The following is a 22,184-nucleotide window of genomic DNA, read 5'->3' as shown; positions in this document are numbered from 1 at the left end:
CAATTCAGGAGAAACAGGTAGAACACAGCTGTGTGCAGCCGATGCGTAAGCAGTCTTTCTTGCTTTTTATATGCATAGCTAACTTGTTTTAATAGTTGTAATTTAATAACGAAATATTATTGATGCTTTCTAGCCAATTAAAAGTGAGCGTGGCTGTCCAGGAAATGTATCAAATCCATATATTCCACATTGTGTACAGGAAGTCGAGCTGAGGATGGCATTATCTGCTCCATCACGGTATTAGCTCCATTATCTAATGGGTTTGGATATGACTACTGCACTTACAGCAAGTCTGCTGCAACACCATGTGTCATCAAAATATCTTCCACCATTACAGACTCACTTATTGGGTTGATTATTGCAAAGGAAGGAGGGAAGAAATGAGAGAGAAAAGAAGGGCGGAAAGCTGAAAAGTGATAAATGCTGGCAATACTGTTTCTAACATCACTTATTCATCTCCATTATGAGAGTGCAGACTCATTTTCCTTGTTACCACAACAGCAAGAGACGAAATGGACGGAGCGACGGAGTGATGACAAAAGAGAGGAAATGGAGGAGAAATGATCTTTGGCATGCTGTCGCGAATTTCACTTTACTGCAAAACACAGAACAGCCGTCCAATCATGGCAAATGTGTTCATGTTCGTGTGTGTGTGTGTGTGTGTGTAGCTGAAGCCCATTCACTGGACAGAAAGTAGAGTTTAAACGAACCCCTGCTTAAAGTCAGCTGGTCAGATGGTCCACTGAAATATCTCACACATACTTGGCCAATAAAGCTGATTCTGCCTCTGATTAGCATGCTAACATGCTAAGCTAAGATGATGAGCATGGTAAATGTTGGCTTTGTCATCATGTTAGTATGTTTACATTAGCATTTAGCTCAAAGGACCACCTGTATACAGCCTTACATGTCTGCTAGCATAGCTGAAGACTCTTAGTCTTATTTGTCTTTCAGAATGGTTGCTAGAAAGCACCGTGTGTGTGTGTGTGTGTGTGTGTGTGTGTGTGTGTGTGTGTGTGTGTGTGTGTGTGTGTGTATGCCTCTTGGCGATTGCCTAATTCTTCTTTTGCTCTGAGACAAGATGCAAACCCGGGGATATTAGCACAACATGATGCTAATTTTGCGTTCACTGTTGCTTCCGTGATGTGCACCGGCCTAAGACTGAAACTCCTCAGAGACATGACGCTGCACAAATCACACAATCACATCATTGCAAAAGGTGTGATGGAACATAATGCTGGCACTGATGTGAAACGCACCACAAAAGACTCAGGTAATCCCCCTGAAAACATATTGTAGATGCACATGCCCTGCGGTTGCACTGTGTGGAACAAAAACTGCAAACGCCGCTCCAATAAATCACAACGGAGCCTCTGCACAGCTGTTCACACAGATCCTTTCACCCATTCTCCACAGAGAGCACAGGAATGAGGGGAGGAAGAGATGGAGGGAGACAAGGGAGAGAGGGAGAAAGATGGGAAACTGCTGGGAAGATTGCTGGTGATGCAACACTTTATTACAGGCTGGAAGTTTTGCACTGCATTACAAATCTATCCGCCACACCGTGGAGGTCCAGCCGAGAGCAAGCTGTGCAGAAATAATGGCTGATGTTTAAAGAGCAGGAAAAAGACAGCTCAGCGAGGCATACAAATCAGTTATACAGCAGTTTATTGTTGCACGCTGATAAGGAGAAATATTCCTTTTAATAAGCAGAAATGAAGAAAATGGTGCAGGGAGAGGACGAACTGGAGGAAATTAATGAAATAGTAGAACAAATGCATTAAAAGAGAATTGTAAATGCAAGAGAAGAATTGAATAACATGTCAAACAAATCTGCCTGTGCTGCCTGTTCAGTCACGTCGGTGGTTAGATGGTATTGGAGATGACAATGGCGAGATGGTAAAGCACTTTAATCCGCTTTATTTAGCTTATAGCAGGAAATAAAGACGCGGCTGGATTTTAAATTACACACGCATGCACGCGCACACACTTCAAAGAGGAGATGTGCGGAGGTGCGTTGGTGTATTGTCAAGACATAAGATTGAAGTTGACTGATCCTCTTAGGTTCTTCACACGCACGCACGCACACACACCTGAAAGCACTTCACACACACCTGCATAAACACAAAGGAGCTGCACATCAGCTCTCTCTCTGCGTCACACACACACACACGCACACATGCACATGCACACGTCGTTGTGTGACTCAGCTGTGTCATATTCACAGCTGAGAGGGAACAGACGAGCAGTGCAGAACCAAAGGAAGCCTGTCAGGTCTATTTCTGTCTCGGGCTGCCTCTCGTCTGGGCGACGGTGCGGCTGTGAGCGCAGCTTCATGCTCTGATCTGCCGCTGTCCCACTTCCCCGTCCCCTCTCTCTGCTCCCCTGCATGATGGCAGAAAGCAAAATTAAGAACTACAAACAATCGAGGACTGCTGTGGCGTTCAGCTTCTTCTGTGCAAACTCAAAGTCATGCAAACATCCACTACAGAAACCAGGAGTCGATCCACCAAGTGCAAGAAAATGTGGCGAAGAAGGAGACATTATTATAGTGGGCAAAGATAAAATAAACGTCCTGCTTGGACCTTTTATGACAACCTGGAGGAGTGAAGGTAGAGAGATTAGAGGAGATATCAGTTTGATAGCTCCGTACTTACAGGTTAAGGCAGCATCAAACACAAGTAAACAGCAAAAACTGAATAAATACATAAAAGGATGATACAAAATAATTTAAACTGCTTTGACCGAACACTGATGAATCCTGCACGTCATATGTGACCAGAGCAGCATCTTGTCTTCTTCTACAATATTATATTTCCCCCATGGTTTAAAAAGAAATCTGTCCATGACCTTCATTTACAAAACGTCTCCGTACACACCGGATCACAAAAATGATGCCAAACGCTTGAACGAGCATCCGAGCCAGTAGGTGGCGATAAAGTCTAAATCAACAATGTGCCAAATACTAAAGAAGAGCAGCTACTTATTTCTTTGTTTGTAGGTATTTAACACCTTTCTGGCACACAGCTTGTTAGAGCTAACCAAAGGTAGACTAACCAGTGGTCTGTCACTGTACACAAAGCAACAACGAGCATGTGCAAACTGACATCACTGTTTCCCAAACGCACCATTTTAAAAATATAATCACATAATTTGGCAGACACTTTTTTCCAAAGCGACCTACATATGAATTTGCACATCGATGGCGCAGCACTGGGGGCAGTTTTGGGGTTCAGTATCTTGCCAAAGGATAGGCCAGGGATCGAACCACCGACCTCCTGATTGGTGGATGAGCCACAGCTGCCCCATTTTACAAACAAACACACAGAAATCAGACCTTTGAAAAGTCTGCACTTAAGCGACCTCAAACACTGCGTGTCAACGAGAGGCCCAGAGGCAGAGGAAAATATCTGTTCTGCAAAGTATCTACACACACGAGTTCACGGCCTGAATGTAATTATGCTTTTACACTGAAGATTATAAACATTATTGCCCATTCGGCGTTATTGTGAGGCTGAAGACTGAGAGGACTCTGTGTCTGTGTGGAAGCCTGCAACTATCAGTTCACACTAATAAACATATAAATAGGATGGCATGAGCTTTTGACCCGATATGACGGGACCTGCTGTGATAACCTTGTTTTGATGCTCGAAAAAAACATCGTACAGCAGGTCAGTGAGCTCAAAATGAAGCGTCACTGCTTGCAACAGCACGACCACGCTGCCATTTTTACTGAGTAATTCCCACTAAAAAAACCAAGAGGACAGCACGTCTGAAGTGTGCGTGAGTGGTTTTATTTTTTTTGCAGCACTCTGTAATCGCTGCCTCGTAACAGTTTCCTCTGCTGATGCAGACTGAGGAGGATCCGGAGCCAGAGACGCTTGCTCTTTTCACCAGACGGATCAGGACACGTTGTTCATCGCCGCGGCTGCTCGATGATGTCATGGTCGTCATGGGCAGCCAGCGACTGGTTCTCTTCTCACACTGACTCCGATCTGTCTTCTTACCGTGTGTGTGTGTGTTAAACTGTACTCTCTTGTATGCCTGCATGTGCTTCTACATTGATCCAAAACTTTCATTCTATGAGGACATATTACAGTTTTAGACCCTGAAAGCATGGACATTGTTGGAAAGTGAGCTAACTTCTATCAAAATGGCTATTTGAGGGTTACAGGCTAACGGCAGGGGTATGATAAGCATGTAGCTGTGATGATTAAGGTTAGAGTCGTGTGCTCGGGAATACATTTCGTCATCGAGGGCCCTCATAAGTATAGAAGTGGAAATGTGTGAGAGCTGGTGTGTGTCACAGGCTGTGTGTGTCTCACTCTGCCAGGACTGGCATTGGACTCAGAACCGACCAGTAATGAGATCTCACTTCTGCAGCCGCCCGCCCCCCCGCAGCGATGGCGTCAGCAGACACAGAAAAAGACATTCTCCAATTAGACACAAATACACGCAAAAATATATCGACCGTCATCTGTGCGCACATATGTTTAGTCAGTCAGAGATAATCTGTTGTTTTGTTAAGAAAATGGAGAGCTTGTGGGCCGTAAAATGCTTCTCTTGCCTTCCTTCCTGCTGAGGTGAGGATGGGTAATTAGTGCTGCTACGGCGTTGGATTGGAGGGTAGAGGCTGCATGTTGCATCTGAAGGGTGGAACAAACCTGATGCAACATCACAAATTCACATTGTCTCCAACCCCGTCGCCTCATAGAAATTTGACCAGTCAGCAAAAAAGAAATTTTAGATATTTTATGGTATTTTTCTTTTGTTAATTCTACTGAATAGGCCAAAAAATGGCTGTCCCAAGGTGCATTTTTGCAAGAAGCATCCCATCACAGAGCCGCGTCTGGAGCTGCTCTGAATGATCGCATCACTTTCCGTTTCTTCGCCCATGATGCATAAAGTTGTAGCGCCACCTGTAGCCACAATATACTTTGCACTGAAGCCAGCAACTAAAGTTAGCAGCAGTGAAGCTGCAGCAGCTCCTTCACCAGATGAAGATCCTTCAACAGTCCTCTGGGCAGCGCTGCAGCTGTTGTTTTTGGTACATTGTCACATTTAAGAATTTGACAAAATAAAGAAAACAAAGCCTGCAGAGGGAGATTGCAGAGGGATTTTTCACGCTCGTACTTTTCAACAATGCACATTTAAACCCAGCTCATAAATCCTCTCTCTCGCTGACTCGCTCAACATTTTGTCAATGCCAAGCAAACCCAATTACATCAGATCAATCAATCTCAATCAAACTTCAGTGCATGCAAACTCCAAAGGCCGATTGATGCTTTTAAAGTTTGCTTCAGTGTCCGGGCTTGTTGCTCCTTCCTGTAAAGCAGCAGCTTATCGTCGTGAGTCTGACCAGCTGGAGGCCTGGCTACGTGAGATTAGAGGAAACGTCGGTCACAAGAAACACTTTTCATTGGAAGAAAAGATTTTTAACTATTTTTGTGACCAAAAACTTCAGCCTGTCTTTTATCAAATGCAGCTAATGAATATGTATGTGTAATATGTGCTAATATGAGGAATTTGCTCATATTGTGGTGAAGTTATGACTGCAGCATACTGGATCATGCTGGAGTGAAGGAGGTGTGCATGGGTATCTCTGTATTACTGGCAGTTATATGACTTCCTTATTGATTTGATATCATTCGTATGTTTCCTTTAGGTTTGTCTGTTACGTTGTTACCAACATGCAACTTAAAAAAAGCCCCACTTTCACCCAATTGCCCTTAAGCAGTACACAGACTCCCTGCCAGCCCACGGCTCTGCATCTGAACCTGCTCGACGCTGCAGGTGAGCAAACACGGAGAGTTTTCCTGCAAAGTGTTCCATGTTATTATTCAGCCGGTGCCTCGCGGTTCACGAAAAGCACTTCTGCTCTGATTAAGTCACGTATAAATACTCGTATCATTACACATGGCGCTCACACCTTTCTCATGGCTTTCAAGTGCCAGGCATGTCTATTTCTGTGCAAGCCTGCCGTGCACAGTGGGCGGTGGGAGCGTGCACGTGAGGCAGCTGTTGGCATGAGGCTGGGAACCTGAAGCGCACACACATACGCACTCACACATACCAGAAACCTGAGCTGGTGACGGCGTGGCCCCTGGTTGGTTATTTTAGTCCGCAGACACTCAGAAGACGCATTCGGCTTTGTCTGGCTGCACACACAGAAACGTTAAACCTCGCTCACAGCATCATACTGAACATTTTCTGATCAGTAATTACATTTTGGTTTGTCAACTAAATCAACAACACCTGAGTGGGTTCTCTTTATGCTTTGTGCACGAGGATGATGCAACGTGAGCAACACCGAACAACTTCATGACCTTTCAAACAGATAAACACGTTTCTGCTGGAACACTTCTTTATTAAGGTGCAGCATATGTGCATAAAGATGACAGCAGCAATAAAACTGAATTAAAGCATGAGTAGAAAAGCATTAGAACCATAGCTGGAAGTTATCTCAGATTTCTTTGGAGAAATTTAATTACGTTTAATGAGCACTAATGACCGGATACTGCAAATGAATCATTTAATCGCACAATAAATCTCGCAGTCTTTCTGTCACTCAATCCAGAGTCACTTTGCTGGTTTTAATACACTTTCCCCTGTGTTGACTAATAACTCACTAATGAGCTTTGCCAGGATGAAACTTACTTCAGTTTATTATGTAACGAGCCACGTGAGAGGAAATCACTGGGGAAGATGTACTGAAAGATAAACGCATTCATTAGTTTGTGGCAAAGTCTTTGTTCATTACCAACATGATCTGTGTTTCACATAAACATGCAGAAGCGTTCAGTTTATAAGACTCACGTTTGATATTTATGTGCAGACTTTGAGAAGTTGAGATCATTTTTTATGTGTTTACATGTAAAACCCACAACCTACTCCAGAAAGAGGAAATGCACCTCAACTAAATTAACTCTTGTGGAAATGTGTATCTAAAATCTTGACTTACATCAAAAGCATCATCAAACAAAAGTAAGGTTCAGGGAAACAAGGCACAGATCCAACAAGCAGGTAAGACAGGAAACATGAACGCCACATACAAGGGACTGACTCACAGGAGAACACACGGACTTATATTGACGAGAGGAGAATAAGACACGGGTGACACAAATCCAACAGTCACAAGGCCGAGAAAACACAGGAAGCAAAGCAAAAGCTGACACATGAAGTGAACCTTCACCATGAAACAGGAAATAACAAAACTAAACCGAAAAACCTAAAATCTTTAAAGGTGAGATCTGGTGTTTTTACCACTCAATTTTGGCCGAGAAGATGGAAAACTACTACTACTGCTTTTATTTTTAGAGAGATTAGACAGAAACTGGTTTTGTGAATATGGATGATGCACAGAGACTGTGATGAGATATGAGAGGAAGATGCATGTAATGAGGTTTCGATGTTTGATAAATAGCGTTGCATTTAATCCTGCGTGGGATGGGCAAGACACAGAAATTAAAAACTAATTAACTCACTATAACCATACAGATGGTGTTAAAGATACCACAGGAACAGTTAAACAAGACGCAGACACACAAGAACAAAAAGAAAACAATGAGTCCATCATCACAAACATCAGAGACGAACTGAGAAAGTTGCATTTGAAGCCAACAGGAGCCGCTTCAATTAAATCTAAGACGTACAGTATATGAATCATAATCCACAATTTCACACTTACATATTAACAAATACACGCAGAGACTGAAATAGTTCCAGCTATGCACGCACACACACGCGGACAAACACACACACACTCCAGCGTGTGACCCACAATTTAGGAATTCACACGCACACATCGAAGCGACCAAAGCATTACTTCATGTGCCATGAATTAATATATGAATGAAAACATCCCTATATATACACAATGAACACACACACACACACACACACACACACACACACTGGTCGCCCGTGTATAGCAGACTGACTCAGAGTGACGGCCTGTTTGTGTTTCAGCATATTTGTGTGTAAGGACAGAAACCTCAGAGCTAAAAACACTGGGCACCTGTTCCCTATATCCCACTGGGAGAAATTCCACTCCTCAGTCACTGTGTGTGTGTGTGTGTGTGTGTGTGTGTGTGTGTGTGTGTGTGTGTGTGTGTGTGTGTGTGTGTGTGTCAGTAATAGGAATGTTGACACTGGACTTTCCTGTTTCACGTGGACGCCATGCAACATCACTTCCTTTACGACCATTCCCTATTTAAAGGCCGGTGTGGAGCCAGGGGGGCTTCATCAGGGGATTAAAGCCAAAGTCCTCGCACTCTTCACACCAGCAGCTCACCCACTGACCGACTGATGATCTGGAAAGCTCTGGATATTTCTGTGAAGATCCGTCGTGGGTATAAAGGCCGAGGCCAACGGACGAGTTTTTAAGATTCAAGTTGGAACCAAGCGAAGCTGAACATTTGTTCTGGTAACGTGTCTGAGAGATCCAGAGAAGCTGTGAGACTTTGAGGAATTCGCATTGAGCTAACTTCTCATTTTGGAATCGTCACAACCATTTCTGCAAGATATTAGTAGAGTTTTCCAGCAACAGAGTGGATTTCTAAAGCATTTGGCGAAACACAAGACAAATACTAATTTCTGGCAAACGTCCCCTCTGGAATCCTGTCACCATGAGTAGCGGAGGGACCACCACAGTTTCATCACAGGAGCCACAGGCTTTCAAACGGGCGGTACGGAAGATAAAATGCGCCGCAATGGTGGCCAACTTGGCCAAGAGTTGGCAGGGCTGGGCCAATGAACACAACAGCAAGCAGGACAGCATCCCGAGTGGCTGGATGCCTGCATCAATTGAAGAGGAAGACAAAAAAGAGCAACGACATGTGGTCAAACTTACTGTCACCCCACGTGTAATCGCAGCAGATGCCGGCGACAACAGCGTCAGCAAGATCCGCGCCTGTTCTGTGACCAAGACGGTGCAGCCAAAACGCAGCGAGTGCAGCAGCATGGATTTGGTCAACGCCATCCGAGGCAAGATGGAGTCTGGACCCGACGAGAGCAAGCCGTTCTTGGGCAACGAGTCGCCCACACGGCGGCGGCAGATGAGGGCGCTACAGAGCGCAGGAGGAGGAGGAGGAGGGGGGGTCATCCAAGACAGGAAGCTGATGCTGCAGGAGAAGAAGCTGGGGTCAAGAAGCAGCAGTGTTGATACAGAGGACAGCGGGCTGGGAGAGGAAGCCGGGCTCAGCGACAACAGCGAGCCGAAAATCGAGCAGAGCGTCGTCCAGCCCAAGAAACACACCAACAGGCCCAAGGTAGAGTGTTTCAACACCAAGATCAGAAATGATGTTTAATGAGGACATAACCAACATGAATTCAAACGCGCATTTAAAGCTACACCAATCAGTGTTTTATATCAACAATGGATCAAATAACTGCGTCTCATGTGGAAGGTGTCTCTCGACGACCGTGCAGAGCTTTATACATTGGCTAAAGGTTTCTGTTTGCCGGAGCCTTTTAGCCTCTTTTATCTTACTGTTTTGGTTTTACAGCATCTGAAAAAAAAAAAAATCATGAACCAAATATATCTGCCTAGTGCCAATCAAACAGGTGAACATGGTGGAGAATTCAGCTGTTAAAGAACAAGTAAGAGCTAAAAGGAGGGTGAACATTGGCGAAACATCCGTCAGGCACCTCAGACCCCAAAGGAATCAGACTAGTTTCACTGCTGCTAGATTCGGAAAATGGGCGACTGTTGGCGAACACCTTTGTAATGTCGCGATTTCAGCTTGTTCTTCTGCAGCTTTAAATGAACTTGAAATGAAACTGAATTGAAGAGTTAGTTGACTTAGCCGACAAAATTCAGCTGCTTTGAAAGTGAAGGAACATCAAATAATCTTAATGAATTTGAGACAAACAAGCTATCGTTACAGCTAGCTAGCTTGACCAAGATAATGCTATGTGATTTATATTTGTTAATTCTTTAAATTTCCCATCATCATTTTACTCTTATAATTAAATCTTTAATTATTTTTTTAGATTCATTAGCAAGTTCCAGTTATCTGCATTTAAAAAATGTCACTGATTGAATTAAAATAGTTTTCGCATAAAAAACATTGAACATTTCTCAACAAATGTAACCGATGTCCTTTCCAAATATCCAAATATGGAAAATAATGCAGAGGGGGAAAGTTGCTCTGGGCCATGATTTGTAATTTGTCCCAACAGAAAGACAACTGAAAACACTGAGATGGCAGAAAGGGTCAAACATTTTGTCTCTGGCTGACATCCAAACATCTTATATTGTGATAGAAGAGAATTGGTGTTTTGACCGGACACTCATGAGTTTCTCCTGCTTTCTCCACAAGCACAATAAATATTCCCCGTGTCACTGAATGAAAGTGGAGGACAAATACTGTAAATAAGAGTATAAATATTCACACACAGTCACACAGCGTGAACAAACAAGTTTGAGCCTTTGATGTCACCTGAAGAAATCCAAAACCAACAGTTGCATAACTCCAATGCTAAAATGTCTCCTATAAAAGGCGAAGGAGTGGGCCAGCGGGTCGCCGGAGAGCCAGTCCAGCTCATAAAAACACAAGCTGGAGCGCGCAGCAGTGGAATATATGTAAATAAAAATAGTCGCACTCTCCAACGTGTTCTCCAACCTGACCTTCAGGTGGAACATCATCAGGGAGGGGAGAACAGGGTGAGGGCGGGAGGGGGGGGGGGGGGGGGGGGGGGGACATGGACGAGAGGCGTAACATGAGAGGCTGACACAGAATAATAAGAGGAAAATAAGAAACCTTGAACAGATATGAGAAGCAGCGTAGAGGGTATTTTATCTACTTCATGAATTTAGATCTGGATGAGTTCTAAATGAAATGTGCTGTTTGTTAAACGTGCAGCATTGCACAGCTTAAATGTGAACATTTTTAATGTAAAGAAGAAGAAGAAATGACAGCAATGCTGTCCTGATGGAGGCATTGCTAACGTGGACATGAATGTGCTGATAATTATAGCTGTGTTACCACTGATGCACGATGATGTGCTTAGTTTAAAGACGTGAAGTCTGTTAATTGTGGAATAAATTTGTTGCCAATCTGGTCACAGACAAACAAACAAACAGCTCTGGTTTGGACTCCACGAGCTCCTCAGATAAACATGCTGGAAAAATATCTCTTTAGCTGCAGGATGCTCGACTTTCTTCACCAGCCACTCACACACTCTGTCCGTCTGCTGCTTGATGCTGGGCGGGGGGCGCTCAGTGCGTGTGTTAGAGCTTTTTCCTCTAAAAACGGCTGCCTGCTGCCTCTGGAAACCAGTTTGATGAACCAAAACAGTAAAAGTGAGCTAAAAGATGCTAAGAATTTCCCCCGACTGTCACATTTCACGTAGTCTTGGCTCAGTGTTTCAATCAAGATATTGATTAGATAGCTTTAAGTAAGAATAACAATACATAAAGTAAAATACTACATTATCAGTCCAGCATTCTAAATTTAACAAAAGTACAAAGCAGCTAAAAGTGGTTAAAAATCACAAAAGCAAAAGTTGCTGTGGGTTTATATTAATATGTGTTACTGAACTACACTGATGCCATAATGTGTCAGCTGCACTTGGTGAACCTGATTTTGAGAAGTTTGTATGTTACTGAGTAGTTAAATCTGTTGCAGCCGGTTGTATTTTATAAGCTGTTTTACATGTTTTAAATGCAAATTTGAATCTGAAAGATAACTAAAGCTAACGGATACATGTAGTGGAATAAAAAGACTCCCTCTGCACTGCATGGAAGTAGATGAACAGATTCTGTACCTCAGAATTATACTTGGATACAGTACTTATACAGGGTTAGGGTACATATACTTTACTCTCTGCATAAACACCACAGCAACGAATACTGACAAGCAAAGGTGGTGGCAAAAATGGAAAAAGAGGAAAAAGGGGATCAGGAGCATTATCGCTTCAAGGGTTCACAGGGTTTTGTGGAAGGTCCCTCCGTAACAAGTCCTCACTTTTCATAGAGCAAATTCCAAAGAGATACGGTGACACTGAGCGAAAGGCCTGGCAAGCTGAGGAAAATACCAACGGAGGTGGAAGGTGGGGGAGAGGGGAAGGCTGGGGGAGGGGGAAAGGTTTGGGGGGGGGGGATGATGAATGTGGGTTCGGAGAAAGAAGAGAGGACAAGGAAGACAGCAGCAAAATGAGACAGGAAGGTGAAGAGTCCTAAACAAATCAGAAAAAGTTCCACCGATGCATGGAAAGGGTTTACGTTTTCCAAACCCTCTGCTTCGGTTTTCAAACCTTTTGCTGGATCCTCGAGGCTGACAAATAGAAAGTTTATGCATGCTGGTGTATATGAACATGCATTCAGCATTTCCATTAGTGTATACATCTGGGGGCAAAGCCAAGGCCAAGACGAGGATCAATTGCACCAACCAAGGAGAGTTTATTTAAAGATCGGACTCATTAGTCAACATCAACGCACAGGCAGAGGGGTGGGGTCCGTGCAGAGTTTTTAGCTGATCTGAAAAAGTGACAGCAAAGTAGTTTGAACTGAGAGAGAGCTAAAGCCTCTGCAGGGCCTCTGTGAAACCTGCTCCAAATGTATTTTAAAAAATGAATATTCACAGACATTACTGCTCCATCAGAGCTTCTCCAGAAATTCAGTTTCAGAAAAGTTGGCAAACTTGCAAGCAATGACTTGACAAAAACAGCTGGTTTCAGAGGCTAAGCGGTGCTCACTGTGGCTGGTAAACTGACTCTGATCTGTAAAATCTTTCAGGTGCACTTTTAGCATCGAAATGTACTTAAGAAATAATGTTTTCTTCATTTGTTTAAATTAAACTTCTGTGATGCTCTTTAAACTCTGACGTTAACCTGCCCGCCGTCATTTATCCCCAGATCAAGATCGCCACTTCAAACGACATCAAAAACCGTTGGCAAGAGTGGTCCGAGCAGCACGTCAAGGGCCAGAAGCTCAACCCCTTCAGCGAAGAGTTCGACTATGAGTTCGCGATGGCCCAGCGCCTCCGCAAGGGCGACTCCGGCTACGGTCAGCCCAAAGAGGGCTCCAAGACAGCCCAGAGGGGCGACAGGGCCCAGAAACACATCCACAGGGAGATGGAGGAGATGGTGTGGATCATCAGAGACATGGGGTTGAAGGATAAAGAGGGGAGGACCGTCATTACCTTCGGCCGACTCTTTGACCGCTACGTGAAGATATCAGACAAGGTGGTGGGCATCCTGCTGCGCTGCCGCAAACACAAGATGCTGGACTTTGAAGGGGAGATGCTGTGGAAAGGACAAGATGATCACATCGTCATTACACTGAGGGACTGAGGAGAATGACGGCATCTTATGAACATTCACATGCACACACCAGCTCGTCTACAGAAGCAGCGTTATCCGTCACACATGCTACACAAGAAGCATGTTTGGAAGACAGAAATAATACATCACGAGTTCAGGGATGGTACACAAACACAGAGCTTCAGGGAAACACGGCGGGAGGAAATGTATCACAAGAATGGAGACAAATTCTCAAAAAAATGGTCACATTTAAATTTTAATGCACATAAAATATTAAAAAGCACGTGAGTGTACACATGGAGTCTACACACACACACACACACACACACACACACACGCACACACACGCACACACACGCAGCAGACTCATTAGTTCTTCTCATATACCTGACAGGTCATCCAGCGAAGCGAAGCTATCTTTAGCATGCTAACCATGCTCGCCTTGCTAACTATGCTAAATACTGGGAGGCTTGAGAATCCACCAGTCATGCCAGAGAGCTCTACCCGCACAGAATTAGACTTCACAGAAAGACTCGACAAAGTCTCTGTTTTGTCCTCTGAGCTCATTTTGATGAACACACGTAAACGAGCGTAGCCTTGTCACGGAGTATTCTGCCGTTTTGGAGTTACAGCAGCGATGTGACCAAGAAGAAACTTGATCATTTGGGATTATTGTTATTACATGTGCATTTTGTATGGGATTTAAATGTACGTTTACCAAATCAAAAGAAAAATTCACCTTTTGCTCAAACATTGTTCAGTAGAGAAGCGCATGTATGTGAGCTGGCTGAGCAGGTTTAGGCTGCTTTCAATGGACTGACACACCAAACCAAAAATCACAACCCTGAACTGTTTCTGGACCACATGAATTATCTGTGAACTGTTGCTTTTTTGCTCTTTTCAAAACAGAAATGCTTTGTAGAGTGTGACATATTAATGTTTTGCAGTGGTGTAAAGTAACTAAGTACATTTAGTAAAGTACGGTACTTATATATAATCTAAGTATTGAGCAGTAATTTATACTTTAGACTTGTACTCCAGTACAATTCAGGGGAATTTTATGCTTAACTACATCTATTTGACAGGTAGTTACTAGTTACTTTCATTTCAGATACAAAACTAACATAAGAAACGATGCATCGTTACAGTCCATGCATCGCCACGCAGGTGTTTGCAGTCATCTGGCCGTTAATGTGTACTCAGGTTGGAGCTGTGTGCAGCTTTGCGGAGCTTCGCTGACAAGGATCAACTCATCCCACAACAAAACTAAACTGAACAAAGTCTGAAGTGGGCCGTTGTGCATAATGAGTGCTTCTGCTTTTCATAATTCAATTCAAAGTGAGAGCCCGTCGGTCTTCTTAGAGAGGTAGAATTTTGTTAAAAATGTGTTACAGAAACTGTGCAGGCTGGTGAATCGCACACAGATTGAGATTCCTGTAAATATACGTGTCATTAGAAAACCCAGTTAGTATTGAGACTGTGACATTTGGTCATTTTTGCTGTGGTCAGAGTGCTAACATTCAGCTACACGGAAATCAATAAAAACCTCCTGTTTTCCTTTATTTCCTGTTTACAGATCGCTGCCTCGCAGCTTCCATCAGCAGATGAATGAGAGTCTGAATTCATGCTGAAGTCACACATCTACGAGCACAAACTCCACTTGTTAGTCTGCTCTGCTTTCACACCACAAACACACCACAGCTTGCTTGGACCCAGACGGACACATTTTAAACTGGCCTTCATGCAGCTGTTTGATCTGCACCAAATTCAGACTGACAGTTTTCACACACAGCCCAAATGAATCAGAGCCAGAGGGTGAAGATGTGCCTGTGATGAGTCTTTTTGAACAGGTTGGGTGTGAAAACAGTCTTCAGTAAGATTAATAAATGAGCCACAATGCCCACATCCCCTCTTCACAGACCCTCTAAAGTGCCAAAAACTGCAGTCCCTCCAATGGCCAATTGAGGCTGGCCACAAAAGTAATTCCCATAGACCCCCATATTAAAATGCCCAACTTCATAGCAGAACAGGCTAGTACAAAAAATGGTTTCACTCTTTTGCTAATTTTCCCATTCATGACAACCGAGATGATTTAATTTTTATATAACTCACTCATTTAAATTATACTGAGGCTTAAAGTTATGCATAATTATAGACATAACCACTTTGAGTGACGGTTAGCTGTTTGGTTTCAGCAACCAGGCTTCATGTGGTCCTCCTCAGCTCCACCCACGCTCCACCTCTTTGCTAAATTTTTGTGTTATCTGGTAATTTGGTGAAGTCCAATGTGAAGAATTTGACAGCAGGAGTTTTTAATGAGTTTTTAAAGCATGGTAATAGTAGTTTTACTTAAGCAAAAGCTCTTAATTTTTCCTCCACCACTGCCTGTGACAAGCTCCTTTCTTTAATATGCTGACACTACTGGACAATTCCCTGCACTCAAACTAACAAACTGACTAAGCTGAAGACTTTTTTGTCTCTACAGGTCTTAAAACCTGTTAATGAAAGCTGCTTTATGACAAATAAAATGCTGGACACAATGACACCATCGCTATACTGTTACACTGCTATATGATGTCGTTTCTTGGGTGCATCCCCAGTGTCATTCACTGATGTCACTGCTGCAATGAATTATGGGCTATTCAGTCTGAAAGGCCACAGAGTTGCAGACTTGCTAAAAATCCTTGGGGAAGTCTCCAGAAGTTCATGCCAGAGCCCTTAAGCGCTCGCTGATACTGCGATGAGACAGTCTTAAGCCCTTGTGGACTCTGAGGCTGTCGGTCCAGACACTGTTGGCAAATTGCAGAGCTTTTTCACTTTTCCTCCTCACTGTCCACCATCACTGCATCCCCCTCTGCTACCAGGGTGTCCCACGGAGGAGACGCAGGAATGAAAGGAGTGGAGTAGAAGTGTGGTGAGGGACAGCAGAGGCCACGTGGTACAGCTGGAATAATCCAGATGTCTGCCATTGACGCTATGTTATTTTTCATTCATGAGTGCAGCTTTCTTTGAATTTACCCTTAACACATGTGTGTATCCTTCAGAACTCCATTTAGCCATTCTTACCCCTTTTTAAGACTTGTATCCCCATTTCTAAGGCTCAACAGTAGCAGCAACACCAGAATCCACCTCATATTTGACACATGTGAGGATGTTAAAATGCTTGAAACAACATGACCTAAAGAAATGACTAAAATCTGAATTGTGTATGAACCAGTCTACAAAACATGTTCAAGCGCAAGGTCCATCCATCCATTGTCTCTACCCGACTATCCCTTTTCAGGGTTGCACACCCTGAACCGGTCGCCATTCGATCGCAGGGCAACATATGCAAACAAACAACCATTCACACTCACACTCATACCTAAGGACAATTAACCTAAAGCGCATGTTTTTTTTTTGGTCTGTGGAAGGAAGCCGGAGTGCCTGGAGAGAACCCACGCATGCACAGGAAGAAAGGCCCCGCCCGACCCGGGGATTGAACCAGCGACCTTCTGGCTGTGAGGAATGCGCACTACCTGCTGCACTACTGTGCCGCCCAAGTGCAAGGTCCACACCGACAATTGCAGTTTTTTTTGGACACTTGGGGGCGACAACTTTAACACATCATCACCTTTAAAGCTGATATGGCAAAGTTAGCAAACAGCCATTTATTATTTACACACAGCAGAAACAAAGCGACGCTATCACTCATCTGGAGGTGCTCTGCCGGCCTCCTGGCAAATGTAAGTCCAACATTCACTCTCTTTGAACTCCTGAGGGAAATATCTGGCTCTTTAAATGTTCCACTCTGTTCACCAGCTGGTCTCTAACTGTGTCTGCCTGCTGTTTGGTGCTGAGCAGGTAGTGCACAGTGAGGTTTTAGAGCTTTCTCGATGAAAACAAGCTGCTGCGCCTGAAAATGATGCTATGAGAGCGGTGAGAGTGAACTAAAACGATCTGTCTGACAGCTAAACAATGAGCTGAAGCTCACTGTAAAGCCGAGAGGAGCGGCAGATTTGGCTGATTAGAGGTTGATTCACATCATAGCATTGTTTTCACATTGTCATTTGATGCATTGTTATTATACACACTGTACACACTATATTAAGTCGCTGAGTGGACCTGTTTCACACATGTGGGATCACTTGTAGATGCATATTATCTTTGCAGTCGTACATTTTTGGCAGCATGAGTCCACACAGCAGAACCTCACATAAATGCCTAAAAGTGAAAGTTTCTCATTTACACAATATTTTATTGACGAGTTTGGACACAGTAAATTCCCCCAACAAGTTTTTAAAATGTGAAATAGGAAGCAAGAAAGAGGGCAGGATAAAAAAAGAGGAAGAGGACTGCAAAGGAGCATAGAGTGGAGGAGAGGAGGACACGATGGAGACTTTAGCCTTGAATTAAAGTCCAGCCCTGCGTTACTTCATCTCCTCCATTCGACCAGCCTGTAATACAGCAGGGGGCGCTACAGCGACAGTCTGTCGAGGCGGCGGTGTGGAACTCTTTCCTGTACGGCATCAGTGTTCGACTGAGGTGAAACACGCTGTAGCTTGGAATTGTAATTTCCCCCGCAGAGAAAATGATGTATGTCTCAATTTGCGTTTGCACCATCTGAGAATCTCCTGCTGGTTCATCCAAGTTTACTGTGTGAGTCTGTCTTTGTGCATGCAAGTCACGCTAGCACTCCTATGTGTGTGTGTGTGTGTGTGTGTGTGTGTGTGTGTGTGTGTGTGTGTGTGTGTGTGTGTGATGTCTTCTCTGCCTGTCAGTCTGCGCATGTGCATGCAAGTCATGCTTTTGCCTGTGTGTGTGCCTAGTGTGACCTGCCTCACTGTCACGCAATTGCTTCCTCTTTGTCTGTGTGTGTGTGTGTGTGTGTGTGTGTGTGTGTGTGTGTGTGTGTGTGTGTGTGTGTGTGTGTGAGAGAGAGAGAGAGAGAGAGAGACCTTAATACAAGCTGATCAGTTTGGTCACCAGGGAGTCTGGACGTCTGCCAGAGAGAGAGAGAGAGAGAGGGAGAGAGAGTGGGAGGGAAAATAATGAGTGATGAAGGAGAACGAGTGAGAGCTGGAGAGATACTACAAGAGAAGAGGGGAGACAGATAAAGAGCTATATAGGAGAGTGGAAGGAGGAGCAGAAGCGAGGGACGTAGAGACAGAGAGACAGACGGGCTGAAGCTTCACATTTGGTCGTCCTTAGCTGCTGCCTGTCAAACAAAATGAATCCCTCCTCTCCTCTGCTTCTCTCTCCAGCTCCACGTCTCATTCTCTTCCTCCATCTTTCTTATTATTGTGTTTTTACCCCTCCTCCTCCTCCTCCTCCTCCTCCTCACTGTCTTTCCTCTCCCTTCCTCTCATCTGTTCCCACAAGAGGTTTGTAGAGATTTAGCCGTTGTTCAGCTCACCTGTTCACCTGTAAACTGTACTCATACTGTACACCTGCTCCTAACTGAATGAAAAAACAATGATGGAAAGTAAGTTGAATTGTTATGGATTTGAACCATCTGCAGCTTCATGGACAAAAAGTTCTTACTAACAAGAAATACAAAGTATGTTTGTCTTGTATTTTCACCAATGATTGCTCATTTCCTTTTTTAATAATGCCAGCTCTGCAATGTATGCACAATATGCACATCAGAGCTCATATCTGGAGAACAAGAAGAGGTCTTAAATGAGGAATAGAAGTTGGTAGAGGACTGGGTAATGGTAAAAAATGTGTTCCCTACTGTAGAAAAGACTAAATGCAGTGTTTGGTTCCAAACACGTGTTAAAAATCACACCATCTTTCCACATCACTATGGGACAAGCAGTTATTGCAGAAGTGACCAGAACAGAATGAGTGTTACTGTTCAGAGTGGACTGAAAGAGAGGACAAGCAATGCTGTGGGAAGTTCATGCCTATTGATTTAACAGCTGGGTAAAGCATCAGTCTTATCAGACTCATGTTTGGTGACACGGTCGAACAGGAAGTCGTTTAAACACGTCACTGCTCGTAGAGAACGAGTGGGGCTGCACCGTGAATCACTCTTCTGGTTGAACATTTAGAGGATGGTGCTTTGTTTTGTACAGAAAATCATCACAGCTGAATGTCCTTTGCTTTTCAGACACCTGCCGTTCTTTTAAGTCATCTGGGGTCATTTTTTATCACCCCCCCCGCAGAAGTGATTCAGTGCAGAGAAAAGGAAACGATGCAATGACGGCATGAGCAGGATTTTTGACTGCAGAAAGCGGAAAAATATACGGATGTCACATGTCTGTGTAGCTAATGGGGATCTAAATACAAACAATCTTGACATTAATTACAGACTACAGTAAGCATGTTTTAGTCGTGTGAAATCAGAAGTTCTCTGCTGTCGACCGGCAGTGACTGAGCTCTGATCGCTGAACGCAGCCTCTTCCTGTCTTCAGATCAAGTCAAAACTCTGGACAGTCCTCAGAGAGGCTCTCGTCTAATCGCTCAGTAGCAGTAATTGTGTCAGCTCGATCTGGAAAGTTTTTAAGTTTTCTACACTAGCCTTAAGCCTGTTATGGTACATTTTTTTCTGAGCTATCGTTGCTTCTGCTAGCTTCTGCAATTTCATGGATTTTCAAATAGACGTTGTCTTTTCAACACTTCTCTGTCATCTACATGATATCAGCAGCACAAATACATAAATTAAAACAAACATAATGATGGAGTTAAACTATTTTATTGACAGCTTGAATAGAATAACAATACACCAAATTGTGCATTTACTCAACAATATAACAGTTTGCCAAAGAATCTGCAAATATACTTGTGTTTTCTATGACGGTGCGGTGAGTAAAACTAAAGTTACACCACTTGGTCGCTCCTCTGATAACATTCAGGTCCTCAAGGCAGTAATACATGAGCAACACATGGAGAGCAATGCAGATGGGCTTTTGCTGCTTAATGCTTTGCTAACTTTAGTTTATGCTAACATTTCTTGATGCTAAAGATGGGATCAAAAGTATTGAAGAAATTACAATTAACCTATAAGTGGATGTTTGACATCCTTAAATGGCTGAGTGGAGTTTAGACAGTGATGCTCTTGCTTCTTTTTGCTGCTGCTCAGCTGCCGTTGAGCAACAAATTCAACAAGTCACTACTAACAGTAGCTGAGAAAAACAATACACAGTACGCTTAGAAAACCTTCCCTGGATAAATTCTTATCAGTGAGGATTTTCCATCAGCATTGCTTCCAACAGTTGCCCATATCGCATGATCCTGACAGCATGAGAAGGCCTGGAAAAATGTCCGACATCGCATCCCAAAACCAAAACATCACCTTCTTATATGCAATATTTCAGGGGCCTTAGAAAAATATTATGTCCTCAAAAGGCCTCGAATGATGGCATAGACATGAGAATTTAAGGCTGTGAATGCTATAGATAAATTACTTTGTATAATCAACCATTACAGGAGAAATAAAAGGAGGATTTGTTTAGAGACCGAATGAGTGTACAACCAGCAATGAGTGACTGAAATGTGTGAGAGGTAATTTAACCAGGAGCGGTGTTGAGAAGCACAAGTTATGAAACTGTGTGGCACTTGGATTCACGCTGGGGTCACCCAGCCTAAGAATGCATTCGCTCAATGTGGGACACTTCGAATGAGGCGATGCAGCAGATGGCATGTGGGGGAACACTTTTATGACGGGTGGGTTGGGGGCGGCCTCCGAGGAGGACGTTTGGGAAGCGCTGCCTCTGCAGCACAGCAGACGAGAGGAGATGTGTTGCTTTTGGGATCCACCAGCCACCGTTTCATAACATCCGCAGAGGAGCTGCATCTACCCTTTCATCCTCCCACTCCTCCACCTCTTCCCCCGGAGAGAACGTGATATGATATGTGTCTAGAAATGTACACACTGGCACCCTAAAAGAAAAGGACACAAACAGTGCTCTTTCTTTCTAATCAGGAAAACCCATGAACTTAAGAAGGAAATGATATGGACAGTTTGAGCACAGGTAGGGTTTTTTTAAAGAACTTCAAAGGGAATTCTCCCCAGATTCACCTCTTAGGTTGATCTTCTGCCTCTGCACTCTGAAAATACGACATCCCGTGAAATCAAAAAGCATCAAGGTTAGCTCAGAGGTTGCGACTGGCCGCTCCTACATGTGTCATAAAATGTGGTCGTATTGCAGTTGCAACCAGTCGTGCTCGCTTTGACTCCATCTGGAAATGCAATTGCTTTGTACTCAATCACATAAAATAACTCCAGACTAAATGAAGGAAGCGATCTCTCTGGTAGCTCTTTGAATAATCGCTTTAATAAGCTACCAGGACGTGAATAACAGACAGGATGTATGTGTACTCTGAACTGGTTTAATAGCAACGGGAGAAAATAACCAATCAGAGTTGAGTATGTAAATTTCTGGCTCCATGATAAACATGTTTGCCTCAGGCTTCGCCCATAAGCCTTTGTATTATCAGAGTTTGAACCTTTAGGTCCAATATAATTTAAAAACTCTTGAGAAGTCACATGCCTTTTCAGTGAGCAACTTTCAATCACTTTCATTGAAATAATTACGCCATCTTGGTATCAGTTCTCTAAATACATCCATGGCGCCGGCCAGTTCTTGGAGCCTGAAGGGAAATTGATTGGCTGCTTCCATTTGCAGCTGTTTTAGATTGTTTGCATGTTACAGCTGTGTTTTACGTTGCCTGAGCAGATCAGATTGTCTGGGTCATCTCACCTTAAAAGTTATTGGCTGTTTAATGGATCGCTCTGTGTCTCGGTCAATGGCCGCTTATGTTGCTATAGAACTGAAAAGCTCTAATGTGGGAAAAGGGAACATGTCTGGTTTCGCAGAAGGTCAACCTAAGAGGCAGTCAGGGTGGAAAAGGACCCCAACGGGACTCCAGTACAGCTCTCACAGGCGGCTAAATTGCGAATGTTCTTTTGTGTTTATCTTTTAATTCTACTT

General features: G+C 43.7%; 2 protein-coding genes across 2 annotated transcripts in view; one reads left to right on the top strand and one right to left on the bottom strand.

The window, feature by feature from the left end:
• rims4 (regulating synaptic membrane exocytosis 4) overlaps positions 1–22,184 on the bottom strand; it is a 341,866-nt gene that overhangs the window by 270,017 nt on the left and 49,665 nt on the right. The gene's annotated exons all lie outside the window — the stretch shown is intronic.
• Positions 8,514–13,330, top strand: abraa (actin binding Rho activating protein a). The gene is made up of 2 exons (XM_070959538.1): positions 8,514–9,269; positions 12,859–13,330. Exons 1-2 carry the CDS (start codon positions 8,628–8,630, stop codon positions 13,294–13,296), a joined length of 1,080 nt encoding a protein of 359 aa, XP_070815639.1. The 5' UTR covers positions 8,514–8,627; the 3' UTR covers positions 13,297–13,330.

Source organism: Chaetodon trifascialis, chromosome 3 (genome assembly GCF_039877785.1).
Source record: "Chaetodon trifascialis isolate fChaTrf1 chromosome 3, fChaTrf1.hap1, whole genome shotgun sequence".
NCBI classification, from domain to species: domain Eukaryota; kingdom Metazoa; phylum Chordata; class Actinopteri; order Chaetodontiformes; family Chaetodontidae; genus Chaetodon; species Chaetodon trifascialis.
The sequence above is the reverse complement of the archived record's forward strand: the minus strand, read 5'-3'. Positions and strand labels throughout refer to the sequence as shown.

Bases quoted from the DNA above. Each gene is read 5' to 3' on its own strand.
- abraa (XM_070959538.1), top strand. From the start codon at position 8,628: ATGAGTAGCGGAGGGACCACCACAGTTTCATCACAGGAGCCACAGGCT. The intron at 9,270-12,858 runs GTAGAGTGTTTC...ATTTATCCCCAG, and splicing joins AACACACCAACAGGCCCAAG to ATCAAGATCGCCACTTCAAA.